Below are 18,739 nucleotides of genomic sequence, written 5' to 3' on the forward strand. Positions count from 1 at the left end.
CGCGCCATGTGGTCACCTCCGGGGCAGGCGGGAATCGAACTCATGCGGAAGCGGCTTTAGATTCTTAGTGCTGTGCTTCAACCCGCTGCCCCACCAGGGAGGGCCCCCAACTTTGTTTTTAATCCAACGTTTAATCCACTTATTTTGTTACGATGGCTGATGTCTTTGTGTAAGTGCCTACCATTGTTTTGGTTTTCTGTTTGCTTCACTAGCGGTACTGTTCTCCTCCCATCCCCTCTCAATTTCTTTCTCCCCTTCTCCTCTCCTTGTTTTTGTTTTTTTTATTTTTTATTTCCCCTGATTCACTTATCCAGTTCTCCTTTCATTGGTTTGGAAATGAAATACTGTCTTGTTCTTTGTCTTTGTCTTATCCTTAGAAATTGTAGCATTAATAGTTAAACAAAAATCAAGAGTAGATAAAACCTTTATCTTCACTCCAGTTACTTCTCCCAAATTACTGTTGAATATTTAATTTCATCTTGCTTTTAAAGAGCTCTGTGACTTAATCATTGACCAACAATTCTAGTCATTGTGCAAACAACCCTCAAAATTCAGTAGCTTAGCCCAATGAAGGTTTATTCCTCACTGATGCCAGTCAGTCCTCTCCAGGTGTGAATCCTTCATTTTCAATAGTAGTCCTTCAAAAAGCGCCGTTGCTATGTCTGAAAAATGCCTAGACAAACTTCAAAGCCTCCTCCTCGTGGAAAGATGGGAGGATGAGTTTCTAAAGAGTCTGACTTTTCAGTCAGGCTCATGGTTTCATTTGCCATACAATTCTCCTAAAATTTATAGGGCTTCTTAAGGATCTCTGGTTGCATTCTGGATAATTTCTTCTGTTGTATCTTCCACTCACTGATTCTCTTCTGAACTGAATCGAATCTGACGTGAAACTCCTCCATAGAGCTCTTAACGTTGTTATGCTTTTCATTTCCAGAAGTTCCACTTTTTTCTCAAAACCCCTGATGATTATTTATAGCTCCTTACTCTCTGCTCATACTCTCAAGCTCACATTCTTTAAGCATTTTATATGTAGTTATACCGCTGTCTCTGGCTTATAATTTTATTACCAGCAGACCCATTTCGTTTCTTATCACTGTCTTATTGAGGTAATACATTTACAACATGCTTTAGGGGAATAGGTTCACACCTCCTCAGATGTCTGTGGCCATATCACCCCACCACCAAACACAGAACTGTTTACTCCAGACCACTGGCTGCCTCCTCTCTTGGTTCCCACCTCTGCCCATCTCCCCTTCTAGCAGCCTCAATTCAGCATTGTATTTCTAGATTTTGTTTTGTTAGTTCCTGTATTCTTCCCCCCAACTTCTCCCCTGTTTTTTATATGTGCATGAGCCATCCAGTGTTTGCTGCTTCCTTCTGACTTATTTCACTTAGCATTAACATGCTAAGTCCACTTCCATCGATATGGTCAGTAACGTAAGTGGCCCTTTTTGCACAGCTTCTCCTGAATCTCTTTCACTCACAGAGCCCTGTTGTTTGCTTGTTACTATAATTCACACACTTTTGTAGGGGCAGAGGAAGAGGGAACTGCTTCTAGAATTTGGACTCTATTTGGCTCCTTCATAGTGCATTTGATTCACTTCTGCAAGATATATTGCAAAATTGCTCTAAATTAAATCCTCAGCTGAAATTCACACAGTGAATTCAGCTAAAATACTGTGTGAACAACACTTCATGGCTCCAAATTCTCATTACAAATTTCCCCTAGCCCCCCAACCCCAACGTGGCATCTGGCACCCGACATTTTGTTTTCCTAGCATTCTCCTGGTCAATTTCTGGCTTGGCCTTTCATGAAGGGGAAAGCTCTTTGGGATCTAGTCTTGGTGGACTAGAGAAATTCCATTAGGCTGGCTATGGTAGACAGATGCAGGACTGTGCCCTGTTCCCATGTCTCACGACACCATTAAAGCCTAAGCTCAGATTTACTGTTCTGCACACACCTTCAGAGAAAGGCTGGCTTCAGCAACCTATTTCTATCTCTGCATTCCCATGTTTATTTACTTTCTAGCTGCAGCCTAGCTTATTCTGTTGATAGATCACCAATGCTCTTAAGATTGTGGTATCCATCATTTTTAGTAAATTTTTGATGTAAAGAAGATCCCAAGGGGGATACTATATAGTCTACTATAGAACCCGGTCTTCTGCTGCTATTTTTCACAAAAACAAGGCCTATTTTATCACCAATTCGCCTCCCCATGAGCAGAACAGATATTAGACTCACTTTTCATTCTGTTCTCATTAAAGTGAGATGTACAAAATATACAAAAGTTTAGATGTACAAAATATACAAATGATGAGAAATATTTGAGTATATGTCTGTATAAATAAATCCATGTTACCAATTTGGTTATTTCTCTAAGTGTTTATTGCACTGAATCAAAGTTTGTATACTAGTTATGAGATTAACTAGAAACTTGGTGAGATAAATGTAAAGGAATATTCAGCAGCTGCTGAAAGCCATAATTTATAAATATCCTGCAATAATGCAAAGAAATTATTTTTGATGTAATCTAAGTTGGGCACAGATGACAGGAAGCTATGTGATGGGGACAGAGGTGAGGGCTTGGAAGACCTGGCTATAGAGAGTGTGGGTATTCCCTGGATCACCCATTCGAGGCTGTAGCAAGAGCCAGCTGGCTTGTGTGGAGCCATACAGACCCCAGCAGACCCTCTAAATATGCGTTTACTGACTGGCTAATATTAACTTCTAAACCTCCTTCTTTCTACAAGGAACTGATGGAAACATTAGCCAGGTGCAATTAAGGCAAAAAGTCAATGGCTGGTCTTTTAGCTCTGGTGTCAGTGAGTGGGGCAGTGCTCCCCGGTGGTGACCCCCCAGTTTTTTGACATGGTGGGTCCTGTTATCCAGTGTCAAGGGCCAATGACAGCCTCTGCTTTCGCTCTTACCCAGACTTTACTGAGAGAATGTAGACTTTTATCAATTGTGTTGCTAAGGAAACAGCATTTTCCCCATATCCTCCACAAAAGGGTTCCTAGTTACTAATGCTCAGTTTTTACTTATGCTTGTCAGATGCCTCTTTGTCCAGTAAACAGAACTGGTGCTTTAAGCTCTATCTCTAGTGTAAGGAAAGCAACTTGCAGCTTATATAATCTTGCAGAGAATATAACAGCCCCTCCCCTGCACACAACACCTATCCCGCCACACCAACCCACCTGTATCACCACATAGAGACATAGATCTAGCCCTTCCTGTGCAAAAGTGTTAGCTCTCCTCCCTCAGGGCCTCCTCGCTGCTGTGTGGGTGAACAAAGTTGCTGCACTGTTCTGTTCAGCGCCCCAGTCTCACCAAGCCAGAGCCTGGCTCTGCGCAGATGCTCTATAAACATCCAGGGACAGCTGAGCCCAGATATTTCTTCCTGACAAATTAAAGAACCACACACACACACACACACACACACACACATATATATATATATATTTAGTGTTTGCACATCTTCATGCACAGTGCTTCTGCTCCCCTGTAGGACTTAGTCCAATAGGGTTTTACAGTGAAGGGCTTTCTAGGGCTTTTCCTGGTCTCTGTAACATAACCACTTGTTACTTGAGAGCAGCGACCCACAGACCAACCTCCACACTTGACCAGTGTTCAATCAAGTGGATAGCCTGGCTGGCCAGTTAAATAAATCTATAAGGGTGGTGTCCATGAGTCCATGAAATCATAGATGCAATTTCAGAGCTGGTGGGGGGAAACAGGTGTTGCCATGGCACCAAGATGAGAAATGCCCTGAAAGATGGTTGGTCAATACCTGTCAGATGCAATGGGTCATAGAAGACTAGCTTCTGTTCCAGGCAAATGTAGGCCTGTTCTTACTTGTTGGTGAGTCCATCACACCACATTCTATACCCTTCCTGTTCTGGAGGCCTGTGGCTTCAGAACAGGGTAGATGAGTCAAGACCATCAGCCCAGTGGAAAACCCCTGACTTTGCCACAATCAGCAAAGCACATCGGTACTTAGAGAGCATAGGGGCTGGACATGTTTGAGTAACTGGCGACATAGAAACAAAGAAGTCTGAAAGCAGCACCCCAGGAGCACCCAATCTTAATGGGATGAGTTGCTCTGTGCTCTTCCCAGACCTTTAGTTTCTGGTCCAGATGAAAGGTGTTGAAAGCAGCTACCTGAACCTGACACAGTCTCTGTTTCTCTGCAGCTGCGGGTGTTCAAGCTGGCCAAATCCTGGCCAACCTTAAACACACTCATCAAGATCATTGGAAACTCCGTGGGGGCGCTGGGGAACCTGACCTTCATCCTGGCCATCATTGTCTTTATCTTCGCTCTGGTTGGCAAGCAGCTCCTTGGGGAAAGTTACCTGAAGGAACGGTGCCTGACCGCCAACAACTCTGTCCCCACAGAAGACTGCCCCCGCTGGCACATGCACGACTTTTTCCACTCCTTCCTTGTCATCTTCCGGATCCTCTGTGGAGAGTGGATTGAGAACATGTGGGTCTGCATGCAAGTGGGCCAGAAATCCATATGCCTCATCCTTTTCTTGACAGTGATGGTGCTGGGGAATCTGGTGGTGAGTGCTGAGCCCCCTGGGGGCCCTGGCTTGTGGGCAATGGAGGAGATGTCTGGGTCATCCTACAGAGTTTTGACATGGCACATGTTTCTGCCCGCATTCTCCCTCCCTGATCAAAGCTTTCCAGTCCTGTGCGGTGCATTGAAAGGACTGTCCCTAGGAAGCCTAACTTGCTGGGGTGAGCCACAGGAGGGAGGAGACTTGAGTTAACACCTGCCTCTACCACTAGGAAAACTGGGTGACCCAGCACAAGAAGCAACCGCCCCACACTTCAGTTTCCTCAAAATCAAGAAAATAGTGCTTACTCATAGGCTTATTGGGGGAATTAAACTGCAGGAGATGACATACGCAAATTGCTTCGTGCATTGGCTGGGCCCTGGCAGGAACTCAATAAGTGGAAGCTGCTAGTTGTTGAAGGGAAAGAAAGAGGCCTTTCCTGTTTTAGAAGGCCTCAGATGGTATTTTTCTTCATGAGTAGAATTGATTGATTTCTCCAAACTACACAGACCCTAGCTAGGAGTAGGAGCAAGCTCATAGGATTGAGTGAAAGTGAACATTTGGGTCATGGATGACATCCCAGTGTCACATTGATTGTGAAAAAATCCATTCCCACATTTAGGGGAGCCCCTCTGGGACCTTCTCCCCAGATGGTCTCAGGACCCCTTCTCTGGTCCATTCTGGTTCCTCACCCTCAGTGTCTAGTTCTGGGTGCTCTTGCCGACTGGGGGTGGGATTGGGGAGCAGTGTGGATTTCCAGGAGCCTCTTTCTTTGCCCTGGAAGTTAATCAGCTTAGATTCTTAACCCATAAACACTTTACAGACAGGAGGAAACAAAACCAAAAGGGAACATGAAGTGATGCATCTAAGCCCTCCCAAGTCATCCCTACCCTGCTCCCTGAGCCAGAGATGCCTTCTGCCCACATCCCCAAGTGGAGGTGGTGGGGGAGTGGGAAGGGGGCTGGCCAAAAGTCTATCTTTCAGGTGAGCTCACCACCCTATAGAACCATAGTACCCTAACCTCATCAGAAAGCTGCCTCTCTGAATACTGTTTCATGTTCACTCTCTCCTTCACAACCACTCTGGGAGGTGAAGAGTCCCCACTCCTCACCTACAGGTGAAGAACATGATGCTGAAAGCAGCAAGGAGCTGTGCGCAGGATTCCAGAACGAGGACTGGAACCCAAGGCGTTGGCAATGGTGGCTGTCCCAGGACGGGCACATGCCTTTCCTCTCTGTTGTCCCTGAGTGTCCCTTTGCTCAGCGCGAGTGGTTTTTCACTCCACAGAGAATGTGCTCCCACGCCTTGTCCACACAACATGGACCATTCTGGGACATCCCCAAGTCTTCCTTCAGAGGGGTTCAGAATGCCACCCATTCATGGGTGAACACAGAGGGGCCTGCATCGGGTGGTCCTGCCATCCAGCTGCCATCTGGTAGGTCATGGGTGGGGCTCAGCTCACTGAGTCACCTTCCCACCTGGTCCTTCTCTTCAGGTGCTCAACCTGTTCATCGCCCTGCTGCTGAACTCCTTCAGTGCCGACAACCTCACAGCCCCAGAGGAAGATGGGGAGGTGAACAACCTGCAGGTGGCGCTGGCCAGGATTCAGGCATTTGGCTGTCGCACCAAGAAGGCCATTCACAGCTTCTTCAGTAGGTCCTGCCTGCTTCCCAGGCCTAAGGCGGAGCCCCACCTGGTGGTGAAACTCCCCCTCTCCAACGCCAAAGCTGAGAACCACATTGCTGTTGATGTGACTGCGGGGAGCCCGGGACAGCTCCTGGCCCCCAGAGACCCCAGGGAAGACCATGCTGACTTTATTACCAATCCTAATGTGTGGGTCTCGGTGCCCATCGCAGAGGGCGAATCTGACCTGGATGACTTGGAGGAGGATGGGGAGGAGGATGCTGAGAGCTCCAAACAGGAAGTGATCCCCCCAGGACAGGTGAGGACAGCCACAGAAGCAGAGAAGGGCCTCAAGGCTTGAGTGATCCAAGACAGAGGAGAAAATTAAGAGGTTTTCCAGTGGCAGGGCTGGCACAGACTGGAAGAGTCCCTGTACAAGCCACAGACAGCTTTGCAGAGGGGGTAGATGTTGAGCAGGGCCTGGAAGAAGGGTCAGACCCCCAGGCCAGCATGAAGACAGGGAGTGCTTGAGCCCCAGGCCACACTCAGATTCCCTGTTCACTCTGCCCAACCCAGGCTCTGCGCATGAGATGCTAAAGAATTGCCTCTGCACGGGATTTCTCCAAGAGCAAGGGTCACACAGGTTACCTAAGTTCACCCAGCAGCCTAAGGAGTACTGACCTTTATGTGACTCTTCAGTTTACCATGACAAGGGACGTCACAGGGAAATGACACTGGTTCCTTTTATAAACAAAGAATTTAAAGTATATTGAAACTATTGGTAACATATATTTTTAAGTACTCTGCTTAAATTCTGGCTACCTCAAGCTTTGTTAGCCCTTCTCAGAGACTTGGGTGGGGACCCCTAAGGAGCTGGGGACACACAGACAGCTATGCTTTGAGTCTGTCACTCTTCCATAGCCTTCTTCCCCTGCCACCGTCACTTGTCTTGTGTTCCAGTGGCTGCTGTTATCAGCTGCCATATTTTACATGCCTTTGTCTGGGTGACAGCCGAGGGCAGCATGTCACCATCCCCAGAGTAAAAGGACATGAACTCTGAGATGACTGTCTCTACTCAGAGAAATTTCAGTTACTCTGGGGTTCTTGAGGGACTCCAGATGGCAAGTTCACTAACATTCTGATCACTGGGCAAGTAATAATGATCACAGCCAACAGGTATTGAGCCAAGCACTTTGTGCTAAGTGTTTCATAAGCATTAACATAATCATCAAAATAAACAAATGAAGTCGATCTTACCTTCTCAATTTTACAAATGGGAAAATGATCAAAAGAGGTTAAAAAAGCTCACACAGGTTACCTAAGGTCACCCAGCTTGGAGGTAATAGAGCCAAGATTAAACACAGATCTGTTGGTTAGTTTCCATGTTCATTGAACACCGTATGTGTGTGAGTGTGCCCATGTGCATGTTTGTCAGCGGCAGACCTAGTTGGTCCAGCAGATCACAGCGTGCAAGAGGTCTTCAAAGTCAGAAGTGCACTGCTAAGTGTGGTGCTCAGCCAGGGTCTTGTCTCACCACAGGAGCAGCTGCAGCAAGTCCAGCAGTGTGAGGACCCCCTGGAGCCCAGAAGCCCCAGCTCTGTGACGTCCTCTGAGGATCTGGCTCCTTACCCAGATGGGAAGTGGAAAGCTGAGGCTGCCACTCAGGCCCCTGCAGAGGTAGGTATGTGAGTTTGCCGGAGAGGCTGAGGCACCTGGGGACACTGCCTGTGGGGTCGTGGGGGCTAGAGGATGGGGCCGGGGTGGGGTCTTTTAGATGACACTCCACCATGTGGCCTCATTTCTCACCTTGGGAAGTTGCAAAGTCCTTCCTCACCTCTGGACGAATCAGCATGAGGCCCACCAGAGACTGAGATCCCGCCAGTGGGAGGTAGAGTCCCAGTTCCTCGACCTCTTGCACCTCCCACCTCCGTCTGTGAAACTGAATGGCAGTGCCTACTGCGTAGGTAATGTGCCACCTAAACGGAATGCTGCTTGTCAGGTGTTCAGCTCCTGCCTGAATAAGTGCCCGGGGAATGACAGCCAAGGGAAAAAGAGGCAAACAAAAGACAAAGCCCAGAGCCTGTTAAATACCCTCAGAGCCAGCAGATAACAGTCACAGCTGCTCACCGCAAGCAAGCAAGTCTTTCCTGTGACTCCCCCACACCCGCCCCACATCTCTTTTGTCCACATCATTTTCTCTAGCCAAAAGCAGGCTGTTTCTGGGGAAATGCTGATGGAGGTGAGCAGAGTCCTGACAGCCTTACACAGACTGAGGGGGAGGAAGAATCGGGGCTTAGGAATGCCTTGTAAGAGGTTAAAAATAAACCTCTGGTCCCTGCAAATCTTTGGGAAAAAATATAGGGAAAGAGCAATTGCTAAAGACTTAGTATGTTTGCTGCCCATTACATTAAATTCGAGACTTTAACTCGACACAGAGTGCCAAAGCTGGGACAGGCCCTGGGCTGGGCAAAGATAAGGAAGACAAAATTCATCCCCAAAGTTATCAAGCTCTTCAGCTTGAGGAATGTCAGCCCCAGCGGTGTGCCTCTGGGCCAAGCTAACCACAGCAGGGGAAGATAAAAGGGTGGATGGGACCTGGAGGCCCTGGAAACAGGAGCACTCTGGCCGGGCCTAGCGAGAGCGGCCACATCTCCACGTGGATATCCTGCTGCTACCGCACTTCTGAGGACTCCCCTGGAGAGTTCTCTGCTCGATGCTTTCACTACAGAACTACTGGGGATTGTTTGTGTTTGTGTTTGTGTTTGTGTTTGTGTTTGTGTTTTTAATCCATGACCTTGATCCGGCAGGGAGGGGCCTGACAATGACAGATGGGGACCCACCCCACCATTTGGGTCCATTAGCCAAGCGATCAGGTTTACTAATATGACAGCAGCTTCAACTCCTAATTGAATTCATCTGGAGACATTACAGGGCTGGAGCTGCCAGGAGGGCAGCAGGGCCCCCGCAGCATTGCTCCGTGATTAAATATTCAAGCCCAGCCAACGCTGAGAGTCTTTATGGGTGTAATTACGGTGTCTCGGGTCATTGCCAGCACTCCATCAGGGGCCTGGAGGTTTCAAACCTCGCACAGCCAAACCCCTGGGGCTCCACAGAGAGCATCACTGTTCTGGGCCTCAGCTGGCCAGGCACCAAACACACAAGGGACACCAGGGTGGCCCCTGGAGGCCAGTCCCAAGGCCTGAGGGGCTGACCCTGCCCCTCAGAACTCTCAGCCTGTCCAACCTGCAGTGACAGTCTGCGGAATTGCTGGACCCCTCAGAGAATGGAGTTCTCTGCCCTGGACTTCTGCCCTGCAGGCAGTGGACGACACAAGCTCCTCCGAAGGCAGCACAGTGGACTGCCTGGACCCCGAGGAGATCCTGAAGAAGATCCCTGAGCTGGCAGATGACCTCGAAGAACCAGATGACTGCTTTGCAGAAGGTAATGCAGCAGACCATGGCCTGCTCTCGTTGACAGTAACCAGGGTCAAAGCCAGTTCTGCAAATGCTCCGCTGAGCACCTCTGTGTTGAAGGGGGTCCACCAGAGACGGACCAACATGGCCCGTCTCTGCCTTACTCCCAGGCCTGAGCACGCCAGCGTAAAATACCCACCGCTCAAGCCGCCTGCAGGAGCTCGGCGCCTGCCTCTCAGGCTGCAGCATCCAGGGCACATGCGTGCTGCGCCTCCCTCTTCACCCTCAGCAACACCTCACTGAAGTCTAAACTAGCTCTCCTGAGGTTGAAAAGGAAAAGCCTAGTCACCACCATAAACACTCTTGATTTGGGATATAAAGAAACCGGGAGGGTCACGTTGCGTCCTGTCCCTCAGTCTTTTCTGTCACTTTTAAAGGTAGAACCTGTACCTTACTCTTCTTTTTCCTCAGTGTTTACAAGAGCACAGAGAAACTGTGCAGTAAATGAATTATGGAGAGTTGATACTCAGAGGCAATTTTGCCCTCAGAAATTAAAAGAGAAACCACTTGACTGAGTTTCCACTTCCCTTCGGCCCTGGGCTCCTACCATCTGTGTGGTGGCCTCTTAGTTGACAACGGGCTCAAGGCCTCAACCAGCGGATACCTCAGGCCATGGCTCACAGCTCTCAGGCCTGCAGAGATGGGCAGAGCTAAGGAAAGGGGCTTTTGTGTCCTTAGTAGGAAAGCAGGTGGCTGAGGAGGACGTGGGCATGTCACGGTGTGCAGTTCTGATGGTGGAACAGAACACCTGAAGGCCAGGGTGGAGAGCCTTCTCTCCCTCCCCAGGAGAATTCCTCTGTGGAGGAGTGGTGGGCCTTTCTCAGCAGAGTGGTTTCCATGAAGGACTGGCGCACATGCGGTCCTCCCTCCCCAGGGACATGGCTCACCATGTCCTCTCCCCCAGGCTGCGTTCACCACTGTCCCTGGTGCAGAGTGGACACCACCAAGTTCCCATGGGCCACGGGCTGGCAGGTGCGCAAAACCTGCTACCGCATCGTGGAGCACAGCTGGTTTGAGAGCTTCATCATCTTCATGATCCTGCTCAGCAGTGGGTCTCTGGTAAGAGGAGGCGGGGTCCTGGCCCCAAGTCCCCCGATGAGATCTCCCAGCACCAAAGGCCCTGGGACTGCCTGGGCTAAAGTTTCCCGAACCCGTTGCCTGGAAGAACTGCAGGCCAGCTCGAGGAGGAACCTAGTTGTCATTCTTTCAAGCAGTAGGTGGCACGTCCCACTTTATACATGGGGAAATGGGAGTTTAAAGGGTTTAAGGGATGTGTCCAAGATTACCCAGTTTGTTAGTAACCTAACTTTGTCCTCTTTTGATCCCAAAGCCTCTGACTTTCCACGCCAGTGACCCCCTGCCCCCCTCAACAATATACTGGACTTCTCTGAAGGCCCAGTACAAGAGAACCGACTTCCGTCTTCTCAAGCCACATAGCGTACTCCTAGCACACGTTCAAAACCCACAGCCAGTCCCTAGAAGGCTGCTTCTCAAAATTGAATCACCTGGGGAGTTCATAAAAGTGCAGCTTCTGATTCCATGGGTCTAGGGGGACTGGGAATCTGCATTTCCGGCAAGCCCCCAGGTAATGCTCATGCTGCTGGTTCTTGTACCACTCCTTGAATAACAAGGCCTTACTGGTGTAGAGATTCTGAGTAGGTGACACGTCCTAAGCCCCTTGCTGAATGCCTGGCTGAGCAGCACGGACAGATGAGTCTGTTCTGTGCTCAGGCTCCTTGCACGATCTCAGCTGTGCTTCCTGAGAAGCCACAGCAGACCAGGCACAGGAGGGCACCCATCACCCCCCGCTGTGCTTCAGGAGGCAGAAGGACCTACCAAAAGGACTGACCTGCCTGGCATCCCAGCTAATTAGCGAGAGGGGACAGGAGCCCTGCTCTCCTGACTCAAGGCTTCCCATGTGTCTTGCTCCCCACATGCCGAGTGTCAAGGAAACATACTGAATACCTAGGCAACCGCCAGAGCGCCAGATTTCCCGGGAAGAGTGCTCGAACAGTTTAGCATGCAGCTTCAACCTTCTGGAGAGGCCGAGGCAAGTGGGAGGCCGTGACCGAGCAGTGGGAGGAAACTGAGGCCACCCAGGGCCAAGTACGGGGGCAGGGATTGTCCTGCGGGGTGGCGAGTGGGAGGAGTGGCAGTTGCTGAAGCTGCCCGGTGTCCAGCACAGGGCAGAAGTGCCCGCCAGACTAGCAGTCCAGTACAGTGCTGGGTGCAGAGGCCACGTTGCAGGGCAAGAGCAGGCTGCTGGCAGCGCTCCAGACCCCCCTTCGCCTTCCTGTCTACCTTGATGAGAAGAATAAGCACATTAGCCTAAGGGTTTTCCTCATGAGCTCACTGGCATCTGTCTTCCCACAGGCCTTCTCCCCACACTTCTCTTTTCCGCTGACCCTCCCCTTCCTTTCTCTCTCCTGCCTGCTCCCAGCTTCTCCAGGTTCCCCAGCTGCTCCCCTCCCTCCAGCGGGGAGCTAGATCCTGCCCAGCTGCTGGCCCCACCCCAGCCCCTCACCTCCCATCTCCTTCCCAAGGGACTGAACAGGCTGGCACCAAATTTAGCCTTCCGTATGCTTTTACTTTGAGTACTTTTTAAAAAATAGCATGAGTTTTCATCTGACAAAGTAAAGTGCAAAAAGAAAAAAAAACTTGAAAACGATGGGGAAATGCAAAGAAAGAAATACCACCCATTTTCCTATCACTCAAGCAGAATCTCACTTTGAAAACATTTTGGTCCACTTCCTTCCCATCTTCCTTATGCATGTAATATATAAATATTACCAAGGTGACGCCGCCTTTCGGTACGCTATGGTGCCTCACTGCACAGGCTCGCGCCATGGCTGCGGTGTGTTCCTTTGCAGCAATGCGCCACAGTTGACTTTATCAACCCCTGTGCTTACTTCTGATGTATGTATGCTTACGGCTTATTTCTGTCTTCAGTCCAGTCTACAGTCCAGTTCAGTCCAGTCCACAGAGATGCTTGTGGCGCAGTTTGTGAAGGGGGTGCTCTGAGGTGGAACCTGTGAGGGAAGCAGGACAGGAGAGAGGGAGCTGGGAGGACATGGGTTTCTTGTTGCCCAGCCTCAGCCTGGTGCCAAAGAACTTTGTGCCCTGTGACGCACAGAGTTGGCCTCTTCTTTATTTGTTTTTTAATGTTAATTTCCTCTGACTTTTTTTTTTTTTGATAGACCACTGTTCACGCTTGTCCAATATTTGATCCTTCCCCTGAGGTGCAGCCCCCATGAATCTCCCACACCGTGGCCCATCACCATAGTTCCTTGTGCTCTTCCCTCCCTTGGGTGGGCCCCTCTCCTCCCCCCGCCCCTTCTGGATCCCTCAGGCCTATGGTTACCTGCAAGTTTTACCTTTTCCCTCACCTTTTGTTTGGCTTCCCTGTATTCTACCTGCAAGTGAAATCATCCCATATGATCTTTTTCCTTTGGGTCAGCCGTTTAGACTCAGTCACTGGCTTCTGGCTCCCCCAGGGTGGGATATGGCCTCCAGAGTGTCCCCCAATTTGAAAGCAGTCCCCTTCAGCCCACGAAGTCTTCAGGAAAGGGGGCATTCAAGAGTTCTTCACAGCCGACATCCACAGCAGCTGGGAGTGAGCACCAGCCCCTGGAGCAGCCCTGCGCGGACACAATCCTCCAGGACATACTCCTGAAGGCAGAACTGCTGGTTTCCTGTTACCAGTTGACTTCACAAAAGATTGAGCTGGTTCCACCTTCATGGGCCATGTCTGAGAGGAGACTTACCCTACCCCACAGTACACCTTCACTGGGGTGCCCCCACCCTGGCCATTCTTCTTCATCTTTACCAGCCTAATAAAAGGAAAATGGCGTCTTCTTTTCACTTGAGTTTCCTTGATTACCACTGAGCTATGATATTCTGCTTTGGAGGCTCATGGCAATTCTTACTTGCATTGTTGTGGATTGTCTGTGAACATCCTTTGATGCTTTTATTTTTAAACCAAGTCACTGTTAGCATCTCTTTGGTTCACTTCCAAAACCCAACTTGAGAAGGTGTCCTTTGTCACTTGCGTCCAGCTCCCCTGCAAAGTAGAAGCAGGGCTGTGTTCCCATGGACTCTGAGGAAGTCACAGCTTCCCCGCTTATGCCCCCCGCTCCCACCTCCCCAGAGAACAACAAACAAAATGCCACCAGCTGCTGACACAAGAGCTGTGGGTCCGCACCGCCTGCCTTTCTCCTCTCTTTTTTCCAGGCTTTTGAAGACTGTTACCTTGACCAGAAGCCCACAGTGAAGGCCTTGCTGGAGTACACTGACAGGGTGTTCACGTTTGTCTTTGTCTTCGAGATGTTGCTCAAGTGGGTGGCCTATGGCTTCAAAAGTTACTTCACAAATGCCTGGTGCTGGCTGGACTTCCTCATCGTGAATGTGAGTGGCTCCCATGGGATTTGGGGTCCTCACCTCTCTTTGCTCTTTGCTCTGTACCACAACGGATACAGAGGTAGCTCGGGGGTCTGGTCCTCGAGGACCACTCTAAAGCAAATCCTTGACACTCAGCATGGGGTCTGAGCCCAGCCCTATAGCCCCGGGAATGGTGAGCTCCAGGCAGCCTGTGATCCTGGCACAATGTGAGTCCAGTTCCCAGGGTCTATCCGGAAAGACCACTTCCTGCTCTCAGTATCCCACCTACAGTAGGACATTGCCAGAAGCTCCCCAGGGTCTCAGGACCTTGATACTCTGACAGGCTTCTGGGTGTAAAAGGCAGACAGCTGTGCAGTGCAGAGAAACTGTGTGCTGCTGACTCAGTGGCTCTAAGCCCGGGCTGCACTTGGGCATTATCTGGGGACCCCCAACTGCACACGGACCTCTAAAACAGTGACGTGAGACTCACTGGAGCCAAGTGGAGTCCAGGCACTGTCATTTTGCAAAAGCTGCTGAGCAGATCTCATGAGCATTGTCAGCCCCTGAGCTGGCTCCACTGACTTCACCGCAGTGGCCTGGAAAGAGACAAAGGGAGAATGAACTCACACTCACCTGTGGCTGCTACCCCCGCACCAGGGCCTCACCTCCTACCCATTTGACTTGTGGCTCTCACAGCTATGAGGAGACCAAAACGTCTTCCTACCACCCAAAACCAGGAGGGTTCATCTTAAGCACTACCATCCAGGCCTCTTGGCTTTGCAAGATGGCTCCTGAGGCATTTGTTCAGTGCTGTGCTGCCCAAGGCCCCTGCAGGCAAGGGGAGGCAGTGCTGTTTGTCTCTGCCTCTCCCACCTAAGCAACCACCAGCACCAGGTCTGCATGGCAAAGGCCAGGAACTATGTGTGCATCTGGTGCTTCCCTCCTGACGCATGTCCTGAAGCTCAGGCCCACACAAGTCTGCCACAGCTGGTCTGTGCCCTCCATTCTCTTCCTTTCCAATACCAGTCTGCTAGCAGCCTCCCACCACTGGCACACAGGTGACCTGTAAATCCGAGTCACCAGTGCTAATTATGTGCACATTAAGTAATTATTCCTAAATGAAGAGAAAAGGCTTCCCACTCCTGTTAGGACCACACTTCCCCTACCTATGTCTCACTGGTTCCCATCCTGATCACATTAAATGATCATCTATTCACATCACACATCCTACAAATTGTCCCTACCGACCATCCCTTCTGTATACCCTTCCTTCCACTCACCTTTCACTCACCCTTCCATTTCCTTCCTTCCAGACATCCATGCATCTCCTCCCATTTCTCCTCCTTGTTCCACCCATCCATTCCTCCTAACCTTCCTTCCATCCATCTCTCCTTTGGTCAGTAGCCTTTCAGTCTTTCTGTTTTCATTCATCCTTTCAACTATCTAGTCATCTAACCTATTCATTCATTTTCCATATAGCAACCTTCTATCCATTCATCCTTCCACATTTCTATTCTTTCTTTGACCCACATGTCCATCCTTCCTTTATTCCACCCATCTGTCCATATGTTCCATTTCCTTCCATTAGTTCACCTGTTCATCCGTCTAATCAACCCTCCTTCTGTTCTCTCATCTCTTACATTCATCTATTCTAGCCAATGCTCTATTTCCCTTTTATCCATCATTCATTTTACCCAACCATCCACCCGTTTCCTGTATCCATTCATCCACTCTTCCATGCATCTGTACTTTTCCTTTCTTCTTTCCTACCTTTCAACTATCTATTCTGCCCACCTTTATATACTTTCACTCATTCTTCTCTCCAATTATCCTTCATTCTTCCATATAACTGTTCTTCCTTCTTCCTTTCCTTCCTCCCATCCCAACATGATCCTATCTATACTTTCATCAAGTGTTCATTTATAATTACTAGATATATGAGATACTCTGAGAGAGAAGCCAAGAAATAAAAACTCCTTCTCTCTAGGAATTTACACTTAAATCTCCCAGCAGATGAGACACACAGAGAGAAATAAACATAATATTTGGTGGGACATGGTAAACCCTGCTGGAAATAATTCGTTTCTTTGAGACACAGAGACATGAGCCTGCTTCCACTCAGGGGTGGGCTGGGTTAGGATGCTCATATCAGAGGCGGGATTAGATGTAGGGTAGGAGCGGTGAGGTGCAAAGAGCACTGGGAGGAGGCCAACCATCGTGAAAGGATGGCCCTAAGCAAAGGACAAATACAGGTATATGTAGGGAACAATAATTTGACTTGAGTAGAATATATGTATGAAACGTAACTGGCAAAGTAGGCTGAGGCCACATAACACAAACTAAAGAACCTGAAGCTTATAGTGAGGATGATAAGCTTATAGTGAGGTGCCAATGAAGGGTGGCAGTGGAGAATGGATGAGATGGGTGTGATAGTGTAGTGCAGAGACCACTTGGGTGGCAAGTGACCTGAGCAGTGGGCTTGGGCACGAGGACCATCATGGAGCGGCCCCCTCCCAGGGGGCTGACCAAAAGACTGAATAGGATTCAGTGTGCACCCACCATCAGCCAGGAAGCTCCATGCCACCTGCTGGTGTGTGGAGCCTTGCATGGCTGAGGGAAGGTGTTCTTTCTACTCTAGTTTTTCACTGGTAGAATAAGTTGCCCATTCTGTCTGGTGCCTTAGCACCCAAAACTCTGCCCTTTCCTTTCTGAAGTGCTCACGTACAACCCCACCTTGCTGCCAGGTTAGGCTCTACACTAATTTATCCTACCAGTCATGGTGCAGTTGGGGTCTACCAGGATTGGGTCACAGTCTCCAGCAAGCTCACACTTATGCATATGGTGTCTCCTTGGCACCTTCAATTTCTGGGAGAGATAATCATGATAATCATTTTTTCCTAGTCATTTGCATCTTTTGCACTCCAAGGATCAACACTTTAAAAAAAAAAAAGCCTGAAAAACAGATCAGCAAGGACTCACAGTTCAGCAACTACATCTCAGCTCTCTGTCAAGGCTGGGTCTCTTGGGTCCCAGACCCTTCTCTCTTACTGAAGAACTATGAGCTATAAAGACCTTCAGATTCTCTGACTCTCTCATCTTGCAAAAGGTTAAAGTACAACCTGGACCAGCCAGGCACTGACTAAAGGTCACAAAACAACAGGGGTCAAGAGGGAACTAGACTCCATCCAGACCAGGACTCTTTGCAACCCACTTCTCTGAGCAAATACACTTGAGACTCACTTTATAAGACTAAGTATAACCCTCATAAAGGGACATCATCACTCCAAGTCTCCAAAAGTCAACCAAAGTTTCAGGACTGTTGAGATCTGACTGTGCCTCTCTGAGGAGAAGGGAAGGCCGATCTAATACTCAGGGAGCCTGGCCACCTCCATGCCCGCATTTCAGACAAGCAATGAATGAATTCCTCAATGGAAGGACAGGGGCTGGGTTCTCTCTTGATCTCTCATAAGGTGACAATCAGGACCCAGGCTCAGAGAGAGGAGTGGTGGGAACGATTTCCTGTCTCCTTTCACCAGGATTTCCTTTCTGGAAACTTAAGGTGACTCTTTTGCTTCTGCCTGCACTCAGATCTCACTGACAAGCCTCATAGCGAAGATCCTGCAGTACTCTGACATGGAATCCATCAAAGCCCTTCGGACCCTGCGCGCGCTGAGGCCACTGCGGGCTCTGTCTCGATTTGAAGGCATGCGGGTAAGACGTGTCTCTAAGCCACTCCAGTCTGCAGCCTGCAGTTCCTCTCCTCTCTCTCCCTTCCATCCTCTCTGTCAGGCAGTCCACTGACCTGAGCTTCCTATCCCACAGGTGGGCTCTGGGTCCTCCCTTCCTGCTCAGAGGTTGTGCTTCAGTCCTAAGTCTCCTCATTCCTCCATGAGTCCTGTAGTAATCCCCTTTCCCCTTTGCACCTTAAAAATCACATCTCCCGGGACTCAACCCCCACTCTCTCCTGCTCTAAGTGAAGTGACCCTGCTTCATGGCTCCACTGGCATCTCTTACTTCAATCTTCCAGCCCTGTATCAATTACCAAATATCTCTAGAACCTCCCAAGTTATTGGACTTCCTGTGACAAATGAATTTTAACTCTCCATTAAATGTAGTGATATCATCTGCTCAGCTTCTCGGCCACCACCCATTGGAATGTGAATTCCACCCCAAAGTGGTCATCCCGTCCTATGGAATTTTCCCTTTCATCCATCCCTTTCTTTATCCATCTCTACCAACCTCTACCTTGCCTTCACTCTCCTCCTCAGGATGGAATGTGCACAAGTCTGGCCCATGTCTTATGGGGAGACAAGGAGCTAATTGTCTCCACACCCCCCTTCCTCATTATTAAAATAATTCCTGGCAGGGAGAGTGAGGTTTTGTTTTGTTCCTCCACTATGCACTCAAATAAGACTCCCCTGCCCCAAAAGGTGAACTTTTGACATCAGCCTGTGCCTTCACAAACTTCACCACTGAAATGAACTTCTAGTGCTATTGTGCTGTACTATCACAATTGAAAGCACGTGACATTTATTTTATCGTATCTCCACATTGCTGATTTACAAAGAAGCAAGTTGGTGAATATGGATTTAGGTTTTCACTAATTCTTGAGCAAAGCACACATTACACCCTTATGTAAATGTGTTTACACTTTTCTTTTATGTGCTGTGTTTAGGCAAAGCACAGTTCTAGAAGACTGTAAGGGCAAG

At 49.2% G+C, this 18,739-nt stretch overlaps 1 protein-coding gene across 5 annotated transcripts in view; it reads left to right on the forward strand.

The window, feature by feature from the left end:
• The window catches only part of SCN10A (sodium channel, voltage gated, type X alpha subunit), a 94,103-nt gene that overhangs the window by 60,853 nt on the left and 14,511 nt on the right, over positions 1-18,739 (forward strand). For all 5 annotated transcript variants that reach the window (XM_012735255.1, XM_012735256.1, XM_012735257.1 and 2 more), the window contains 7 exons: positions 4,192-4,560; positions 6,053-6,499; positions 7,720-7,857; positions 9,498-9,621; positions 10,558-10,712; positions 13,884-14,057; positions 17,619-17,741. In XM_012735255.1, the coding sequence (XP_012590709.1) occupies positions 4,192-4,560; positions 6,053-6,499; positions 7,720-7,857; positions 9,498-9,621; positions 10,558-10,712; positions 13,884-14,057; positions 17,619-17,741 (1,530 nt within the window). The remainder of the gene's footprint in view (positions 1-4,191; positions 4,561-6,052; positions 6,500-7,719; positions 7,858-9,497; positions 9,622-10,557; positions 10,713-13,883; positions 14,058-17,618; positions 17,742-18,739) is intronic.

This window comes from Condylura cristata, unplaced genomic scaffold (assembly GCF_000260355.1).
Source record: "Condylura cristata isolate star-nosed mole 26May11 unplaced genomic scaffold, ConCri1.0 scaffold00004, whole genome shotgun sequence".
Taxonomy (NCBI): Eukaryota; Metazoa; Chordata; class Mammalia; order Eulipotyphla; family Talpidae; genus Condylura; species Condylura cristata.